This window comes from Natator depressus, chromosome 1, assembly GCF_965152275.1.
Source record: "Natator depressus isolate rNatDep1 chromosome 1, rNatDep2.hap1, whole genome shotgun sequence".
Classification (NCBI taxonomy): Eukaryota; Metazoa; Chordata; order Testudines; family Cheloniidae; genus Natator; species Natator depressus.
Window position 1 is genome coordinate 339,279,522 of NC_134234.1, and position 20,026 is coordinate 339,299,547.

At 54.7% G+C, this 20,026-nt stretch overlaps 1 protein-coding gene across 1 annotated transcript in view; it reads right to left on the reverse strand.

Annotated features, from left to right (window-relative positions):
- PLXNA4 (plexin A4) overlaps positions 1–20,026 on the reverse strand; it is a 612,910-nt gene that overhangs the window by 60,081 nt on the left and 532,803 nt on the right. Inside the window, exons 20-24 of the mRNA XM_074942701.1 lie at positions 15,282–15,516; positions 14,559–14,701; positions 8,372–8,640; positions 5,366–5,432; positions 3,045–3,191 (exon numbers count right to left, since the gene is read on the reverse strand). Of these exons, the coding sequence (XP_074798802.1) occupies positions 3,045–3,191; positions 5,366–5,432; positions 8,372–8,640; positions 14,559–14,701; positions 15,282–15,516 (861 nt within the window). The remainder of the gene's footprint in view (positions 1–3,044; positions 3,192–5,365; positions 5,433–8,371; positions 8,641–14,558; positions 14,702–15,281; positions 15,517–20,026) is intronic.

Here is a 20,026-nt window from a genome sequence, read left to right on the forward strand (position 1 = left end):
ATCTCCCCCACCAGCTGCCACTGCCCTTTATCTCCACTAACTATGCCGGAGTGGCTGCTCTGCCCCGCTCCCACTCTACCCCTCACCAGGGCCTCACCCCCACTCCACCCCTTCCCGCCCCGCTCTGCTCCCTCCCCACGCACCCGCTGCTCACTCCTCTCTGTCCCTGAGGCCCCACCCACCACTCGCACCTCTCTGCCTCCTCCTCTGAACACCTCCCACCTGCCGCTCACGCCTTTCTGCCCCCTGCTGCCTTAAGGATGAGTGACGGGGGGATGGGGTGGAGAGGAGCAAGCAGCAGGGGCCACAAGGGAAGAAGTGGAGTGGGGGGACTGGGAAGGGGCACAGCACGGGTGGGGCCACAGGGGAAGAGGTGGAGTGAGGGTGGGAAGAGGAGCAGCATAGGCGGGGCCATGGGGAAGAGGCGGAGCGGGGGGGAGGGAAGAGGCGAAGCGAGGGTGGAAAGAGGAGCAGCATGGACAGGCCACAGGGGAAGAGAGGGAGCAGGGGTGGGAAGAGGCACAGCATGGACGGGGCCACAGGGGAAGAGGTGGAGTGAGGGTGGGAAGAGGCACAGCATGGACGGGGCCACAGGGGAAGAGGTGGAGTGAGGGTGGGAAGAGGCGCAGCACGGGCAGAGCCACAGGGGAAGAGGTGGAGTGAGGGTGGGAAGAGGCGCAGCACGGGCAGAGCCACGGGGGAAGAGGTGGAGTGAGGGTGGGAAGAGGCACAGCATGGACGGGGCCACAGGGGAAGAGGTGGAGTGAGGGTGGGAAGAGGCGCAGCATGGGCAGAGCCACAGGGGAAGAGGTGGAGTGAGGGTGGGAAGAGGCGCCGCATGCGCGAGGCCATGGGGAAGAGGCGGAGTGGGGGAGGGAAGAGGCGCCGTACGGGCGAGGCCACATCAGAAGAGGTGGAGTGAGGGTGGGAAGAGGCGCAGCATGGGCAGAGCCACGGGGGAAGGGGAGGAGCAGGGGCGGGGCCACGGGGGAAGAGGCAGAGCAGGGGAGGGAAGAGGCACAGCATGGGCAGGGCCGTAGGGGTGGAGAGAAGAGGCGCAGCATGGGCGGGGCCACAGAGGACGAGACAGAGCAGGGGAGGGAAGAGGAGCAGCATAGGCGGGGCCTCGGCGGAAGAGGAGGAGTGGGGGCAGGAAGAGGGCAGGAAGAGGTGGAGCGTGGGCGGGAAGAGGAGGAGCGGGGGCGGGAAGAGGCACAGCATGGGCGGGGCCATGGGGGGTGGAGGGAAGAGGCGCAACACGGGCAGGGCCACAGAGAACGAGGCAGAGCAGGGGAGGGAAGAGACACAGCACAGGCGGGCTTCGGCGGAAGAGGAGGAGCGGGGGCGGGAAGAGGAGGAGCGGGGGCGGGAAAGGGTGGAGCGGGGGCGGGAAGAGGTGGAGCGGGGGCGGGAAGAGGCGGGGCCACAGAGGAAGAGGCGGAGCGAAGGCAGGGCCTTGGGGCGGAGTGTGGGCGGGGCCTCAGTCCGTGGATGCAGAGCACCCTCTTATTTTTCGCCGTGGCGGCTTGAGCCCTGGAGCGCCCACGGCGTCGGCGCCTGTGGCCTCATCGTACAGGAGATCTGGAACTCTGACCCTCTCCTCTTCTCCCTGGCAGCACTCGTTGCACGAACCGTAAACTAGCCAGGCAGTAACTGGGCTGTCACTACGTTACTGGGGACACATCTCCATTCCCCGTTGCAAACCCTGCACACCAGTCATAGTCCTCCTCTGGAGCCGGAGCGGGCAGGAGGGGATGAGGTGTGCGGCACAAACACACACGCGCAGATGGAGAGAGGAAGAGGAATTGCCCCCTCTCCATACGTCCTAAGCAAATGAAACGCGCGGAGCTGCGAGGCGGTGGGGACTTCACACGGGGAAGGCCGCAGCGGGAGCCTCTGCACTCTTGGCTGCCCAGTGCGGGAGCGAGCTGGGCCCGGGACTGGGGAGGAGAGTCAGTCGGATGGCAGAGAGGAGAGCGGAGGAGAGAAGCTGCGGCCAGGCAGAGGAGGCAGGACGGAGGGCATATTAATGCAGTTTCAGCGTCAGCGAAATGCCAGCGTCCTGGGGCGGAGCACTGCAAGATCCTCTGGCAGAAGCACCACAGAAGTCAGGGGCGGGTTGCTCTGAGGGAGGGTTGGCTGAAGGCTGCAGGGGCAGGAAGGTCCCGGGCGAGAGCAAGAGAGGGAGAAGGACTTGGTGGCTCGGCTGAGGAAGGGCAGGGAGGAGCTGGTAGGCAGGGCAGATGGGTGAAAAGCAGCCCTGCGCCTAGGGGTGGAGGGCTGTTTTTGGAGGTCAGAGCAGTGGAGGTGGAGGGTAGGGAAGAAGGCCGGTGGAAGCTCAGAGGGAGGGCTGGAAGGCCCCCCAGAGGTTTCAGATGCCAGGGCAGTGCTGCAGTGGGTTCAGAGGTGCGTAGGAAGCTGTGAACCTGGCTGTGGGGGATGGACACGGTGGGACACAAAAAGCATATTGCGAGCTCCATTTGCAAGCTCATTCTGCCGTGCTGTGAGCACAGGCCGCCCGCGGTGTTCTCTTTGCAGGAACCCGAGCACTGCGGTTTGGGGATGGCTGTTAGTGTAACCTCGGCCTTTGTGGAGTTGGTGCCCAAAGAACGTGCCCATCGGACTGGCAGCAGATGGAGAGTACCACTGAGGCTTACTGAGCATACATCATCCTGAACCAACATCAGTGTGGCCACTTGCCCTGGTCTGGAGCTCAGATCTCACGCCCTCACTCGGCACCACAAATGCTGCCTACCCCTCCCTCACGGTCTGTCTCCTCCCACCTTGTTCCCTTTATTCTCTTCACACACATATGGCCCTGTATGAGTCACAGCCAGGCCCACACACGATCTGCCAGCTATCCCTGCACACCATGCCTCCCAACCCTTGCCTGAGGAGATGTTGGTCCAGCAAGGCTCTGTCCCTCTGGCAGTACAAATGGCAATTGTCCAACTGGCAGCGGCCTGGCCACTGATCCTTCTGGAAGACACTTTCCCCAGCAGATCCCAGGGGCTCCTGTAGGCTCCACTGCGCTGAGCACTCACCAGTGTCTTGTAGTCAATCTGCTGCCGGATGAGCTTGTCCTCGCTCAGCGAATAGCGGGCTTCCCCAGTGATGGAGTCAATGGGGCCCTTTTCCATCTGCTGTTTGATGGCGCAGAAGAGGGAGAACAGCGGCTCGCCAGCGCATTCCTGCCCAGAGACACGAGGGAGGGAAACCAAGTGATGTCCGATGCCGCAGATCATCGGTTCCTACCTGCCAGCTTCCCAGGCCAGGAGCTCAGTTCCACCAGGCCTCACCGACCACCCAGCACAAGCCGAGCCCTAAAGGGGGGACTGTCTCCTGCTGGGCTTTGGTACTGCACTGCTGGCCTTGGCCCAGGGTGACTCTAGCCTGCACCCTCTCTGCTCCCGCCCACTCGCCTCTTCTCTCCTTCCTTTCCATTCCCCATCCTCTCACCCCTTTCCCATTCATTCCCACCCTCCTCCGACTGCTGCTCTCTTCCTGACACTTCCATCCATCTCCTTCGTTTTCCAATTTCAAACCGCTCCTCCCTTCCCCTTCACACCCTCCGCTCCCTTCCATCTCCTCTCCTCCGCAATCTCATCCCCCTCTACCTTCCCTGCACTGCTTCCCCTCCTTTCCCTCTACCATCCCCTCCCTCACCTTTACCTTCCCTGCACTGCTTCCCCTCCCTCCCCTCTACTTTCCTCTCCCTCCCCTCTACCTTCCCTGCATTGCTTCCCCTCCCTCCCCTCTACCTTCCCCTCCACCTTCCCTGCACTGCTGCCCCTCTGCTCTAGCAGTCTGTCCCAAATCAATGAGCTAGATCACCATCCTCTAGTGTAAATCCTGGAGAAAACAAGTTTATAATCCAAAGCAAAGTGGCCCCTTTCTCACCTCCTACACCTGTCTGCCGCTTAATTAGCTAATCTGCCTGCCCTATATTGCTCCCATGTGCTGTCTAGTGCCCTTATCAGGCTGGTGTTTAGGCTAAGGCAGGAAGACAAGAAGCTGAGGTGGGGGAAAATGTATCTTATAAAAAAAGAGCTTTAGTGAGTCACCGCGTTTGAGCCGCTCTTTTCATCTGAAAATGGGAGTTTGGTACTAGGAGCTACTGAAATTACCTTCCAGGGACCTTCCAGACCTTCCTGCTAGGAGAGTTTGTGCATCGGGGGCGGCTGGCTGGCTCAGGGGAATGGCACTGGGATACAGAGCCTTTTGCCTCCAGCTAGTCAGTCCCTATCCTGCCCAGGAGTGGCTGGAAGGATGAGGAATCTGACGTGTGCTGGAAAGCTCAGGTCCATGTCTGAAGTTCAAGTGGGTTCTGTCTCTAGGGTGGTGGCCCAGGTGAGGCACAGGGGGCTCTCAGAAGGCAACATCATAATGAGCACCTCTGCCGGCGGTCTCAGCATGGGAACCAAGGCTACAATACCATCTCCTCCTCCCTAGTGACTTCAGGGCCGGTGTCTTGGACACTGAATGCCTTGACCACCTACAGAGCACACAAGGTTCCACTGCATCAGCCCTACTCGGGAGGAAACCCTGTTAGGGGTGGGACTGAAATTCATACTCCATGGCCCTCTCGTTCCTGACAATTCTGCAGGCGAGGGTGCCAGTGACATGGACAGAGAACCAGACTGAGAACCGCCAACTCCTCCCACCTAGACCAGCTGTCAGGAATGGCTTTCTGTCTGTGCTGTGCTCAGGACTAGAAGGAGAGGCTCCAGGCTATCATGGCTGCAGCACGTTCCCCTCCTGCCCTTTCGAAGGGTCTAAGCCCAGGGTGAAGAAGGTCTGGCGAGGAGCCTGGTATGAGAGTTACCAAACAAGCCATGGTGGCTGCTCTTTGGCCCAGATTAAGGCAAAGTGCCGAGACAGACAATCTTCTCCTGCCTTTGAAAACCAGGATACAGTAAGGTCTTCTCGTCACCAGCCACTGGATCCAGAAGGTCCCGCCAGTGAGGATAAGGGTCTGGTGGGGTCACAGCTGCACTCTGAACGGGCTGTGATAGCACACAGCCTGAGCTTTCTGCTGCAATGTGCTCCTTCCCCTGCTCACTGGGTCCCCGTCCTTGCAGAAACACCCCTCAGGGACCCATCTCGTGTACCCTGCCGACAAAGAGAAAACCTGCCAGCCAGCTGCTCTGAGCAGCGTTCCCTCCTCCTGACCTCTTCTTGGTCTCACCCAGCCCTCATGCCTTCCTACTGCCCCTTTCCCGCAGCATTCAGAAATAAGTGCCTTGCAGCAGGGCCTGTCCTTTCTCACGTGTCTGGAAAGTGCCCAGCACAGACTGGCCACCCCCACCACCAAAGCATCCATGAGTGATGTGGTCTAATGCCCAGGTGGGCCACCTCCTCTCACCTTGAGGAACTTGTACAGCAGGAAGGTGAACCAATTAGTGAGCATCTTCTCTGCCACAGACTCCGTCCTACAATCACCCCCAGAAGCAAAAAGAGAATGGGAGATGGTTAGTCATGCTGATCAGACTGAAGGAGCTTACTGCTGAGTGTAAGAGGTGTCTGAGCAAGTCAGGGCCAAGCACAGGAGAGCACAGGGATGAAAGCAGCTTGCCATCCCCTTACTGAAGCAAAGTGCAGGGCATTGGTTATTGCTGGGATGAGCAAACCAGACTGGACTAAATGAAAAGCAACTGGAATCTTTTCCCACCCACCAAAATGACCGCAAATCCAGGTTTGGAAAAGCCTGGATTAACTTCTCTCCCACCACACGCCATGTCCTGCACTCTCTGGCTTGGATTGAAATTGCCTGAATACTGTGTGAGATATCACACACACAAGGATATCCTGGAAATGTCCAACTGGGAGGGCTCCAGGGGCCAAGTGCCCCCTGTGTGTAGCTCCAGGAAAGTCACTGTCTGGGTTGTCCATAAGATTCTGATTACCCATCAGGAAGAAGGAGAGTCTGTGAGACTTTGGGCAAGTCACTTAGCCACTCTGTGCTTCCCCAGCTGTACAGTGGGGCTCATAGCACCACCCTTCCTCCTGGGGCCTTTGAGGAGAAACACATTAAAGATTGTGAAGTGCTCAGACTCTGCGGTGATGGGGGCCAAATAAATCCCTAAGATGGATCCAAACCAGTGGAGGAAATTCACCTGTCGCTGATTATCAGGGCAGCTGGATCTGTTGACTGTGTTGCGGCCAATAAAAGGCCTCTTCAGAATTGTGAGGCAAGTCCTGGGGCTCTCACTCTGTTACTAGTCGGTCCATATGCAAGCAGAACCCATGCTGACCCTTCAGTGGGAGCTCTACCGGGGTACGGACTGAGTCAAAATCTCAGCGCCAGATTCTGACGCCAGTTAGACCGGCATGAACCCAGAATAACTCCAGCACGGTCAGTGATGCTCAGCTGGGTCTTTCTGTCCATTGTTTGGACACACAAGTTTGCTGAACCAACAAAATTTCCTTGTCTCTCTTGATGTGGCCTCTTTGCTCTTGGTGTTCCTCATTGCCCCACGACAGTTTCCTTTGGTTTCTAGCTAGTTTTGCTTCCTGCTTTTCATGCCTAAGCAAGACGCGGGGGGCCTGGATGGCAAACATAGCAGGGGAGTGGGTTTGCATTTTTGTTCCTGTGTCTTTGTATTCTGGGAGCAGCCTCCATTCAAACCAGAGCCCCATTGTACTAAATGCTGCGCAAACACACATTAAAGATCTCCCTTCCCTGAAGAGCCTGTTTTAGATTTAACACTGTCCCCATTCGAATGTCTCCGTTCCCATGAATACCTCTCGCCTTGCCAGGGGGTGGTGAAAGCAGGCCCTAAATTCCAGGCTCAGTCTGACCTGACCATGTCCCTTTTAAAATTAAACCCTCCTGTATTGTGATAACAAGCCCTTGCCAGCCTCAGAGTCTAGTTTGGGAACTCCCCAGTGCCTTTTCTGTATTTCCTTTCCCACTGCCACTGGCTGTCCAGGTGGCTGTGTGTGCAGATTTTCCCCTTTCTAATCAGCCTGATTTGCCCATCCACTTCATTCAGTGATTGCCACTAGCCTGTTGGTTGGTTGCTGTGTCCCACATGACCCATGATCATGGAGTGTCACGCAGCCTGGTGCTCACATGACCTGTGTTCATGGCACATGGAATCAGAGAATATCAGGGTTGGAAGGGACCTCAGGAGGTCATCTAGTCCAACCCCTGCTCAAAGCAGTACCAATCCCCAATTTTTGCCCCAGATCCCTAAATGGCCTCCTCAAGGATTGAGCTCACAACCCTGGGTTTAGCAGGCCAATGCCCAAACCACTGAGCTATCACACCCTGATGCCTGCTGCTCCCTGAGTTTCAAAGGCCCTGCTGCTGCAGCACAAAGATGGCCTGATGCTCACAGTGCATCCTGTGGCCTGGTGCTTCGCGAGTGTCGTGCAGCGCACAGTTTGTGGCATGGCTCAGTGCCCACACTGCACCACATGGCCTGATGGTGCAGCCTGCTGTGCACCCTGGGGCAGTGCCCATCCTGCATTATATGGCCCAGCCCTGAAGCCCAATGTCACAAATCCAGGTCCACATCGATAAAGAAAACCGAATGACGTGTTGGCACTGCCAGCTCTGGGGATCCTGATACCTCTTTATTCAGTTATGGATCTAGCACCTGCAGGACTGTCACAGAGATGCTGCAATGGGATTTTACCAGCTAGCACCAGATAGGAAACCCCCTCCGACCGTCTCCTTCCTCCCAGCAGACATGGTGACCCAGACCGTGGAGGCTCACTGGAGCCACTCAGGACTTGGCAGCCACAGCAGCGATCTAGAGTTTGCATCCCGGTGCTCCTAAAGTCAGTGCTTGAATGGAAATGCAGTCCCTATCACTAGAGCTGAAGGAGACTCTTCATTTGCTCATATTGGAACAGGGACTGTGACACATAGCTGAGCAGTTCTGGTGCCATCCAGTAGTAGGCAGTGAGGCACATACACAAACCTAGGGTTGTCAATCATCTGGCTCATGGGTGGGTATTTATATGTCCTGCATGACATACTTAGATCATCCGGCTTTCATTTTAAAAAAATGAAGTCAGTTTCTAGCTCTTGTGGCTGCAGAAACAACCTTCTAGATGTAGATTAAACCTGAGTTTAAGTGAAGCAGGAAGGACTGCCTGAGTCTGCAAGCAGCCTGAAACAATGACTCGTCATCTGATTGGACGATCAACTTTAAACCCCAATGGTGACACCTCAGTATCAACATTATCTATTTAATCACTGATTATTTTAGTGCTTGGGGAGGACCAAGAGTGGGAGCTGCTGCTGAGAAGGAAATTCAGGGAAGGGGAGAGTACCAAAGAGAGGAGGATGCTGCCAGTAGGGGGGCAGCTGTGTGCACACCCTACCCAGGAAATGCTTTGCTGCCAGATGGTGACTCACCTCCTCAGCAGCAGCTTGGGGTGGTTTTTGCTCTCCAAGTTCTTGTCAATGAGGTCAGCCAGGAGCTGCTTGAGGACATCGGTGGCATACTCCAGTTTGCTCTGGAGCACGGTCATGATGAGCGAGGCCACGTTGCCACGGTCCCGCATGGAGAAGCTGCGCTGGGACTCCAGAGTGCGGATGAAGGACAGCAGGAACACCTTGTTGTTGATGAGCTGGGCGAAGAGCTTTAGGCCCTTCTCTACCCGCTCCTGCCGATAGCCAGGGACCTGGGGAAAAGAGAAAAATGGCTTCCTTCATATTCAAGCCACCATAGGCCCCGACTCTGCAGATGCTCTGGGGCTCAAGCTCCCACGGGAAAAAACAGGGGGTGCCCAGCACCCACCAGCCACAGTGGGTCCGGACCCCAGGGCTGCCCACTGATCAGCTGTTCGGTAGGCCCGGGGGTGGCCAGGGGAGCAGCAAGCAGCTGGCAGGAGGCACTGGGGGAGGGGGGTTCCAGGGAGGGGGCGGAGTGGGGGCAGGGCCTCAGGGGAGGGGGCTGAATGGGGGTAGGGCCTCAGGGTGGAGCGGGGGGGTGGAGCACCCCCAGGGGGAAAAAAAGGCAGCTCCGGTGCAAGCCACTAACTCTCCCCCAACAGTCACTGCTTCGTGGAATGGGGCTTGCTGTGCGAAGCAAGGGTTCCATGGCCTGACGAGGTCACGCTGCAACAATGTACAGCATTGTAACGAGGGGCCAGGCCATGCCCGCTCCTACTAACCCGCCCCTACCCAGGCACCCCACCCCATTGCCACTTGGTTCCTGCCAACTGTGACACTAAATACCCCTGTATTCACACCCTCCACACAAATACTCTTTGTACAAAATACGCCTGGCAAGGTATCAATAGAAAACTATCAAGTATAGCTCAGTGGTTTGAGCATTGGCCTGCTAAACCCAGGGTTGTGAGCTCAATCCTTGAGGGGGCCATTTAGGGATCTGGGGCAAAAATTGGGGATTGGTCCTGCTTTGAGCAGGGGGTTGGACTAGATGACCTCCTGAGGTCCCTTCCAACCCTGATATTCTATGATTCTAAGTCACTGATCATTAATATTCTTGCATCAGGTACGTACATGATGGGTATTAAGAGTTGTGAATATATGCTGGCATAATAACTGAAGTGTGTGTGAACCAGCTATGTCAGGGGGAGTTGTTAAACGGGTCTATCCTAAATAAAGGAATGTCTGTTTACCTCAGTTTACCTATAACCAGTGAACAGACCCATCAAGCTAATGTGAGGTGGAGGCAAACCTCACACTGACAAGTGGGGGAGGAAACAGGATGGAGTGTACATCCAGCAGCAGAGAGGAGCTTGGGCTGGGTTTCACTTTTCAGAAGACTCCATTTCAAAGGTTTCCTGATCTATAAAGACAGGGGGCTTGAACCTAAAGTGATAAGCAACTGAATCAACTGATTGTAGACAATATTCAGAGGTGAAAGTAAGCTGGTACACCCCGGTACGGCGTACCGGCAAGAGCCAGTGCACCGTACTGGGGCAGTCCGGCTTCCCCAGGGGGCAATTTAAAGGGCCTGGGGCTCCCAGCAGTGGCTGGGGCCCCAGGGCCTTTAAATTGCCTCCAGAGCCCCGCTGCTGGAGCCCTGGGGTAGTGGCTGCGGGGCTCTGGGGGCTATTTAAAGGGCCCGGGGCTCCCCTGCTTCTACCGCCCCGCCCCTTTAAATAGCTGCCGGAGCCCCGCCGCCACTACTCCAGGGCTCCGGGGGCTATTTAAAGGACCGGAGAGGTAGAAGCAGGGGAGCCGCAGGCTCTTTAGATAGCCTCCAGAGCCCTGGGGTAGCGGGGGCTCCCGCGGCTATATAAAGGGCCAGGACTCCAGCTGCCTCTGCCGCCCCAGTCCTTTAAATAGCCACTGGAGCCCCGCCACTTCCCCAGGGCTCCAGTGGCTAATTAAAGGACTGGGGCAGTAGAAGCAGGGGAGCCCCGGGCCCTTTAAATAGCCCCCGGAGGCCCGGACTGCTGCTGCTACCCCGGTGGGGGGGAGAAGAAGGAGGAGGAGAAGGGGCGGGCACTTATCTTACAGGGTGGGCTGGGGCTGGCTCTGACCCCCTCAGCCCCGCCCCTACCGCCCTGGGCCCCACCCCTTTCGGGGGCAAGAGCTGGCCCCAGTGTACTGGTGAGTCACTCGACTTACTTCCACCCCTGACAATATTACTGTATTGTACAAGTATCTAGAGTGAGGCCTTTTCTGAAAGCTAATGAAGCACAATGAGTAGTAAATACCACGTGAAATGTCTGTATTAACCCTATGTAAGGAATTACGGCTACTCATTGATATTAGGCTGCACAGTCTGCCCAGACAGGAGGGGATGTCACCGCTCTCTACCTGTCTCCTACATACATTAAGCATGGTGGAATTAGAAACAATGGAAGCCCCATTTACACAGTGGGGATCGGAAGCCCACAGGAAGGGAAGAACAGCCTCTTGAAACAAAGTCATTTAACTCTGGAAGATATAAGCAAGGACAGACGGCATCTTTGGCATCCATCACTAGGCAGACAGAAGATGGCAGAGCTCTTGCACCCTGAGAAAGATGGGTCCTTCAGCCAAGGTGGGGTTGAAGTCTCTGGAACTGAATATAGGTGAGAAACCTGCTTAGGCAAAGGTTTTTCACCTAAGAAGACAAGGGAAGTCAACACCTTGTATTTCTGTGGAAGGTCTGGACTGAGGGAATCAGCCATGGCTGGGAAGAAGATGGACTGGTGAGAGAAACCACCTGGAACAAAGCCTGTATCTTGCTAGATTAAATATTAGACTTTTAACAGCGTATTTTGTTTTGTTTTACTTGTCACTCTCTCTCCCTTCATTCCTTACACATGAGCTCACGTCATCCTATGTATATTTTGTTACCAAATTAATTTCATTTCTACCAGCAATCCACTCCATGCTGTGTTTAAAGGGGGTATTTACCCGCGTGAAGTTAATAAGCTGTGATGTCCTTTCCTGCAGCAGCCCCTGCTACTCCAGTTCAGACTGATGGTGCTCCTCCAGCCTTCCCCTTTGCACGCACTGTTGTTACAATCCAGCCCCCACTCCAGCTCGCCGACCCACCTCAATCCTCACCTATCACAGTGACTATTCCAATCCTGCCCCCGTCACAGAGCTCCGCCAGTGCCCCCTAGTGCTGATTTTCAGCCTCCCCTCCCCATGTAATTCCATTCCTGGGCTCCTACACACAGCTCAGCCGATAAACCTGAATCCTGACGACCTGCATAATCCCTGCTAGTCTAGTCCTCGTGCATGTTCCTGTATGGAGCCATGCCGAATTGCATTTTCCATTCCCCACCCCATGCCATGGTCCCGGCCCTGGGACCAGACAAAGATCCCATGCTCATTTCCACACATCACCTAAACCCTGAATGGCAGCTTCCCAGGAGCTGCCTTACCTCCTGGACAGCCGTTCTGCCAGGTGCCTGGCTGCGGGATGGAGCATCAGTGCTGTTGACCGATGGATGGACTGAGGACTCGGCTTTGACGCTTCCAGATTTTGTGTTTAACTGCCTCACTGTCAACTCTTTTAGAGTCGTAAATTTTTTTGCAGAGATTACAGACTGCAAAATTGTCTGTAAGCAAAAACCAACAAACAAGCACAACCCATCACCCCTACCAGTGAGGAAATAATTAGCTTGCTTGCATGTTTAATGCTGGCTAATCCCATGGCGATTTTGGAGCAGCATAAAGTTTATTTCAGCTGTGTCTGGAAGTAGTTAATTAGTTAAAAAGGTGGTGAATGAGAACCTGCTCTGAATAGGCCCCGTGCTGGGGCCTTTTCCCAACTGGTACCTTCACCGGGCTGGCAAGGCTTGGTGTCTGTTTGTTTCATTCACTTTAACTCTTTCTCGGCAGAAAAGAAAAGAAGGTAGCAGAAAAGACCCTGCTCTGGCTTCTTTAGCAAAGCAGATTGGCAGTGGAAGTGCTGCTGTCGTCTACGAGGTGGAAGAAACGTGCCTGGATTTGAGTGATGGGGAAACAGAGCCAGAGGTCCAAGGGGTCAGAAGAAATGGTTTGATTTCTGAGCGCTGGAAGGTTTGGTTGGCTGCAATGCACTTGGGAAAAGCCCCCACTCTCTCTGTACGTGTGTATACGGGAGCAGGCACTCAGTGCATTGGATGGGCCAATTTCCGATCTAGTCCACTGGTGTTTGCTAGTGTAAATGAGGGCAGAATTTGGCCCTAGGTGTGCAAGCAGCTCTGTGTGTACGCAAATGCATTGTTTGTGGGAAACTGTTTATTCTATAAAGCCAAATGAGGAGAGCTTGGGGAGAGCAGGACAAGGCCCAGGGTACTACTGTGCTCTGGGTACATGGTTGTCCCACGCTCACCATTAAAAGCAACATCTGCCACTGGTTACCACAAAGTAGCATCCGAGCTGCATCACTACTTCCCTTTCCTGACTGGGGAGCAAGGAACAACTGTCCTCCCTGATACCCTTCCCAGGAAGATGCTGGCAAATAAGGAAGCCTGAACGGTCACTGCTCTATGCAAGCGTGTTTCTCTAGCGTTAGCAGAATTTCAGTCCTCATGAAGGGGAGGAGTGAGAGCACCAGCTACATCCAATTACTCTGCAATCCAGGGTAGAGCCTGTGCCAGCTTCCCCTACGCAGCTCTGCCAATGCACTTCCACCCTGGCCTTCCCTGCTAGCCCATGCCTGGACCTTTTCAAAGCACAGAGCCTGACAAGATTGCCAGAGAGCTCTGCCAACGCACCCCTCAGACTTGGCCTGCAGCACACCCCAGCTATCCCAGCCCAGGTCTCCCTGGAGCAGAGCTTGGCTGCTGTGCCAAACTCCAAAGTGGTTTTTGCAATGTGGACAGATGTTCACCTGGGACTATTATAAGGCTCAGCACACTCATTCTCACCAGTGATGTAATGCACTGCACCAAGCCGCAGCCTCCTGGGACACCGCTGCCCATCCACACGACAGGGAGGTTCCCTGGGCAGAAAAAGACCAGGGGAGCTGAGCTCCCTCCAAGCCCAGGGGGCGTTTGAAGCTGAGCACTAACGTGGCAAATTTGTTATCCCATCACAAAGAGCAATGCAGTTACAGAGCATGTTTTACATGTTAAAAATATATCTTCTCTCGGTGCTGCCAATCCTTTCTGAAAGTACTGCCATGCCCATGGGCAGTGCAGACATCCCGGGTGTGCCATGCCCATGGACAGCGCAGACATCCTGGGTGTGCCGTGCCCCAGGGCAGCGCAGACATCCCGGGTGTGACGTGCCCACGGGCAGCGCAGATGTTCCGGGTGTGCTATGCCCATGGGCAGTGCAGACGTCCCAAGGGCCACTGTGCCCACGGGCAGCGTAGACATCCCAGGTGTGCCGTTCCCTAGGGCAGTGCAGACGTCCCAGGTGTGCCGTGCCCACGGGCAGTGCAGACATCACGGGTGTGCCGTGCCCATGGGCAGTGCAGACGTCCTGGGTGTGCCGTGCCCATGGGCAGTGCAGACGTCCCAAGGGCCACTGTGCACATGGGCATCACAGAAGTCCTGGAAGACACCATAGACTCGGGTAGTGCAGAGGTCCCTGAGAAGCTGCCGTGCCCATGAGCAGTGCAAATGTCCTGGAGGGGCGCCATGCCTGGAGGGCTGCACAGACATCATAAAGGGTCAGTGTGTCCATGGGCAGTGCACTTGCCAGGGAATGCTGCAATGTCATGGAAGGGTATGTGGATCTGCCTCGGGTCCCATCTCTAGTGTTTGTTCATTGAAAAAGTCCAGAGCACACTCCAGCAGGAAGAGGACCCAATCCCATGAGAAAGTTAATGCAGTGGAGACAGACAGACAGACACACACACACCCTGGCACTCTTCAATATGGACACACCACTCATCCCACCACTGGTGGAATGCTCCCATTTTTCCAGGTCTCCCCACTGTGAGCCCGGCATACGGGCTCATCCAGGAAACCCACTATTATTTCAGCTGTTGCAGAGCAGCATCCCAGTGAGCTGATGTGGTGTCTTTATGCTGCATCAATACAGATTAGGTTGTGTCACAAGGCAGTGACCTCGCTCATGTCACTCACAGAGTCACGGTACTGTTAGGGTGTCTCTTCCATTCCAGACAGAATGGGGAGGCAGGGGCCAAGCAGGCAGCCGGAGGGAGGAGATGGTCATTGTTCCTGCTTACCTCCAGATCCCTCAGGACAGGGTGGTCTTCAATGCCAGGGAAAAGCACCCTCATGGTATAGGTGCGGTAATCAAGGAAGGGGATGCCAGCGCCATCCAAGTCGCTCGTCAGCTCGTGAATGTCTGTCTGAAGCTCTGCAAAAGCTGAGACAAAGAAACCCATCCCCATTGCAGCGATGGTCCAGACCCACCCTGACCCTACCTGGAAGGAGGTCAGGCTAACACCTGTACGGGTGTCACCAGTGATGAGGGAGGAGGAGGATGTGCTGTACTTGCCCACCCACCAGCCTCTGCCTCTGATCTAATGCCAGACAAAGGTTCCATCTAGACAAAGCCCCACCCTGATTTAGGAAACTCAGTTTAAAGAGGGTTCCAGCAAAGCCTGTTTTTATCACCGTTTGTCCAGCCCAGGTGGATGGGGCCAAACTGTGTCAGAACCAGATATGGGCCTGACTGGGTCTGAATGCTCCTGAGCTCCAAGGGTGACTGGCTCCTGTACTGGATCCAGATTCAGTGGCTGAACCTTATCTTTTGAATGGACCCAACTGGACCTTGGATCTAAACTGGCCAGAACTTTGGAGAAGGGGGATCCAAAGCCAGATCCAAACTTGGTGGATCAGGGTCCTCTAGCTAGAGCTGTGTTTTCACTGCAAACTTTCAGGAATTAATATCTTCTTTTCAGCATGCCCTCTGCCAGCCCTGGGGCCCCACCTCTCCATCGTACCTTCCTTGCACTCCAGAGCCACTCTGGACTCCAGGTTGTCCATTTGCATCTGCAGCCGCTTTAGGGTCAGGTCGCTCTCGCGGGACTTGCGCTTGTATGCAATCAGCACGGCCACGATGAAGATGATGAGCAGGCCGCCAGCCACGGCAATGCTGACGATGGCCGGCAGGCTGAGCGGGCTGTCAGGAGAGATGTAGACCATCCCTGGGGAGAACTCCAATCCTCCCACTCGAGCCTGCAGGGCAATAAGCAAACAGGCACATAGCAAACACCAGCAAACAGGATCTCCCAGAGCCTGGCTACTCCTTCAACCAACTCAACCTGCAGCAATAGCACCTGAGCCAACGACCTTCCCTGCTCTCCCAAGCTAAGCAGGGTCTGAAGTACTCAGTGCTTGGATGGGAGACCACGAATCCCAGAGAAGTGGTGCCTTTGACATAGGAAGTGGCACACTTCTTTCTGACTAGATACTGAGCCCAGTGTGATGCTAGATGCTGGCTTTAGCAGTAAAGGTCAGGTTCAGGTGGCATGTGATCTATAAACACCCACTCCTGCTTCTTGTGAGAGCAAAATGATTAGCACTGTCCTGGCTGAACTGCAGCTTGGGTATGTTCTGACATCTGCTGCCTGACCCTGTAGTGTGGTGCTGGTCCCGCCCTGCCCCAGAATGTGCGCTGGCCTCTCAGCTGCATTCTGATGAGACAGTCCCGGTTACTGGGCAGGGTGCTAGAAGAAGCCAGCTGACATGTCAAATCCCAGCAACAGTTTGCTGACCTGGCAGGTAGAACAGTCTTCTACTGATTTGTAAAACTGAACAAACTGGATCCAGAAGCCATAGGGGACGAATAAACACAGGGCACATGGAGCCCAACATGTCGTCTTTAGAGTGAACGTCCTCATCAGAGCCCCTGCTCTGTTACTCCAGCCTTATACCAGGGTAACTCGGAGCAGGGCTTGACCCTAAGGCTTTGCTTTGAACTCTTAGTGCCCTTGGCAATTGCTTGGAGCCAGAGACATCCCTTGGGTACGGCGAATCGGGGCAACTGCTCCGGGCCTGGGCTCCGGGCACTTTGGGGAGTCCCGCGGGCCAGACCAATTGGCCGGATTTGTCACTTTCGCCCCAGGCCTCGCACCCCCTAGGGACGGCCCTGCTTGGAGCTCTAGGTGGCCTCGTAGGGGTCACTTCCTGGTTAAGAGACACCATGTAGCGGGCACCCCAACAGATGGTGTTGCTGACCCCAAGAGGTTTGCACCTCCCGGATCACCTCTGAGATGGGGCTGCTGGGAGCCCGTGTGCCGGCAGAGCCTGCCCACAGCTCCAGACTGCAACCCTAGAGGGTTAGTTGTTACATGCTGTTCCCATTCATTTTTATAGAGTGGGACACTCTGGTGGGCTATACTTGGGCATGGGCAGCGCTACTGCCTTGGGCCACAGCCACACGAGCAGTGCCAGCAGACAGGTGGCCAGCTTCATTCTCCCTGCCTGTTCTCAGCGGGCAGCCTGCTCCCAGGCCTGCTGCCTTGCTTGTCTCTGCCCCACTTCACTCTCCAGGGTGTGGGCACACAAGCCACCTCCCTGTGTGCAGTGGGAGGCGACTGGCACTGGGAAGCTTAGCTGAGGGAGGGGGCTGGGCCCAGCAGTGGGCAGGGCAGGGGAGAGGGGGCTCACAGTCCCTGAGACCCTGTGGCATCCCGGCTGAGCAGGATGGCAGGAGGCACACCCAGGCTCCTGGGTAGGCAGTGATCCTGGAGAGTCCAGATGTGGCTTCGAGATGTCTGGGGAGAGATCGCTCCTCTTGTGCCTGCTCTTTCCTCCTCGCATGCAGGGACCTGTTTTTCAGGCACTACTTTGCGAGAGCCGACGGAAGGAATTCTTCCCAGCGGAGCGAGACTCTCATCCTACACGCGCATACTGCCGGTCATGCTGCGGGAACGCCACATGCCTCACACACTGTGGAGTTACACCCAGTCCCAGCGGGGTACGAGCAGATGACCCAGAAAACAAGTGCTGGGGGAAAGAGATTTTTTTTCACAAAGGGTAGTGGGGCAGCATGTGCCAGGGATTCTTTCATGGCCACATGGAGCAAACGTGACCTTAGATTTCATGGTCTTGTCTGCAGGACTCACCCACGGTAAACAGCAGGGAACTAAATGGGCCAGATCTTCAGCTGGTGTAAATTGACACCGCCCCTCTATGCCGTTACCCTGACTTGCACAAGCTGAAGATCTGGCCCAGTGTGTCTACCATGGGAAGGTGAAGGGCTGAGTGAGCACTGTTGGGATTGGGATTGGGACCTGCGGCTGTAGGGCCTCTGCATGTAGAACCTGCTTATCAAGAACCTGCTAAAAATGAAACACCCGCTCTAAAGACAGCGAAGGGAAGCCTGGATTTCCTCTAGAGGGTTCCTGTGGACGTGTGAGCCATGCATAGTGAAAGGCAGCTCTAGAGACAAGGGCACTGTATGAGAAGGAGAGCAGGGTGTATGTCCTAGGGAGTGTACAGGAGCTGCCAAGAAGCAGGGATGGGATTAAGAAACGGAAAATCTAAACTAAATATGAGAAAATGCTCCCTACCAGAGAGACGTATCAGCTCATTGGCTTGTCTCCCAAAATGAAGTTGCTGGGACTATTTAACATGGACCAGAGAATGGACGTGGTAGAGCAATCTTGCCCTGTCTGGGGGACGTACTAGATGTGACCAGATGGGTTGATAGTAGCTTCTAGGATTCTGAGTTAACATCCTTACTCTCAGCTCTGGCTTCACTGCAAGCAACCTGGTTTCCTTCTCAGTTTCTTCTTCTCTGGCCCTCTTTGACCTCTTGTTTGATTTCACTGCACTCAGGCTAACAATCCGAGCCTCTGGCAAACATTCTGCTCAGATCCTCCCTGTAATTTTGAGGACTGGGGGAGACAGAAAGCAGTGGGAAACTGGAATCCTGCACTTTATGTATGGTCCAAGCACAGAGCAGACACCTCCATATCCATTCTATACGCACATGGCCTGGCCAAGGACCTTGACCTGGACATGCTTTCTGGGAGTGAGACTCTCTGTGGTATCAGGTCTCTCCTCCAGCCTCAGGCCAAACTGGAATTCAGCACCAGCGGCAGTAGATTTGTGCCAGATCCTCTACCCATGATCTAGCTTACGAAAGGATGATCACTGTGCTAATTCTATTGTCGCAACAGGACTCTATACATCGCAGGACATGCTCCCTCCCTCCCAGACCTAGCCCTGGAGACCTGACCTCCACACAGTAGTGACTAAGGATTTGGGAGATGTTTCAATGCAAACCTTAGTCTCGACCTCCACCTCCCCACCACCCTTCTCTCACACACATGCATCTCTCTCCTCTGCAGCTTCTTCCCTCCTCTCACCTCAGTGACCCTTCGCCCCTTTTCATAGCTCATCTCAAAACCACGCACTCGATCCATGTCTTTTAGTTTTCTCTCTCCCCCTGTTATTTAACTCTGTCACTGTTTTGCTGATCCTTGCCCTGAGAGCTGACCGAGGGAGGGAACACGCTGACATCCACACGAAACACTATCACCGTTGTTTCCTATTTCACTATCCCCCTTTGCAATTGTTCATATATTCTCACAAGCCCTTGTGGACCTAGGTAAGTGTTACCACCCCCAACTTCCCCGCAAGGGAGATGTTCAGTGATTTGCTCAAGATCACACAGCCTATCACTGGCAGAAGGACCCAGGAGATCTGACTGTTAATTCCCATCTCCCTCCTCATCCTCACAGTGGAGTTCCAGTGAAACAGCGAGGCACTAACTTGAGGAACAACAATGTCAGACTGGAGAAGACATTCCCCAGAACGGCTGTTCCCTCCGTTAATTCCGGCTTCCATGCCATTGCTAAACCAGTGGCTTTTACTGCAGGTAACCGTCTGTCCTTGATCTGCAGCTCAGCCATTATCAGAGCAATGGCTCTGTGTTTGCAGGTTTATGGCATTAACTCACCCTTAGTGCACTGTCATGTTACTGATGTTCACAAACATGTTTAAACGCAACCATCTTCCCACATTTCTAGGGGGGCCTTTCCTGTACACTGGGAGCCTCGTTCTGTGACTCTCTCTACCTGACGAAGGCTGCAGTGATCAGAGAATCCCTGTGTCATGGAAAGATCCAATTCTGCTCTCAGTCTCACTGAACGCCTTGGGTTCATTTGTCATCCTCCTGCCTCTTGGCTTATCTCCTGCCTCTTGGCTTATCTCCTTGGCTTTGCCAGCCCCTGACTGAGCTTTTTAACTGCATCCATGAAAATGCTGGCGGACTCATTATGTCCTATTCAAAAGCCCTGGAATGAAAGCAGAGAATGACATCACTAGTGTGTCCATAATATGCTCTACAGCTGTGAATTAATTGAGCCCCACGTTATGGCTGGCACAAATGATCATCTCCATTTTACAGCAGGAGAAACTCTGGCATAGGGAGGTGAAGTGACCAAGGTCACATAGTGAGTTTGTGGCAGAGTCAAAAATGGAACCCAGGCATCCTAACCACCAGTTCTCTGCTCTAACTCAGAAATACTCTCTCCTTACGTACCCAAGTATTATATCACCAGCAACCTCAACAGATTTCTCACCATTGAAATAATAACAAAAAAAATCTACCCTACAAGGGAAGATAAATTGATCAGGGTCATTCAGAAACATTGTTCATCCACATTTGCAGACAGCAGCCTTGCCTGTTTGCATGCCCAGGGTGTAATGTCATTTGCAGATTCATTTCTTTCAA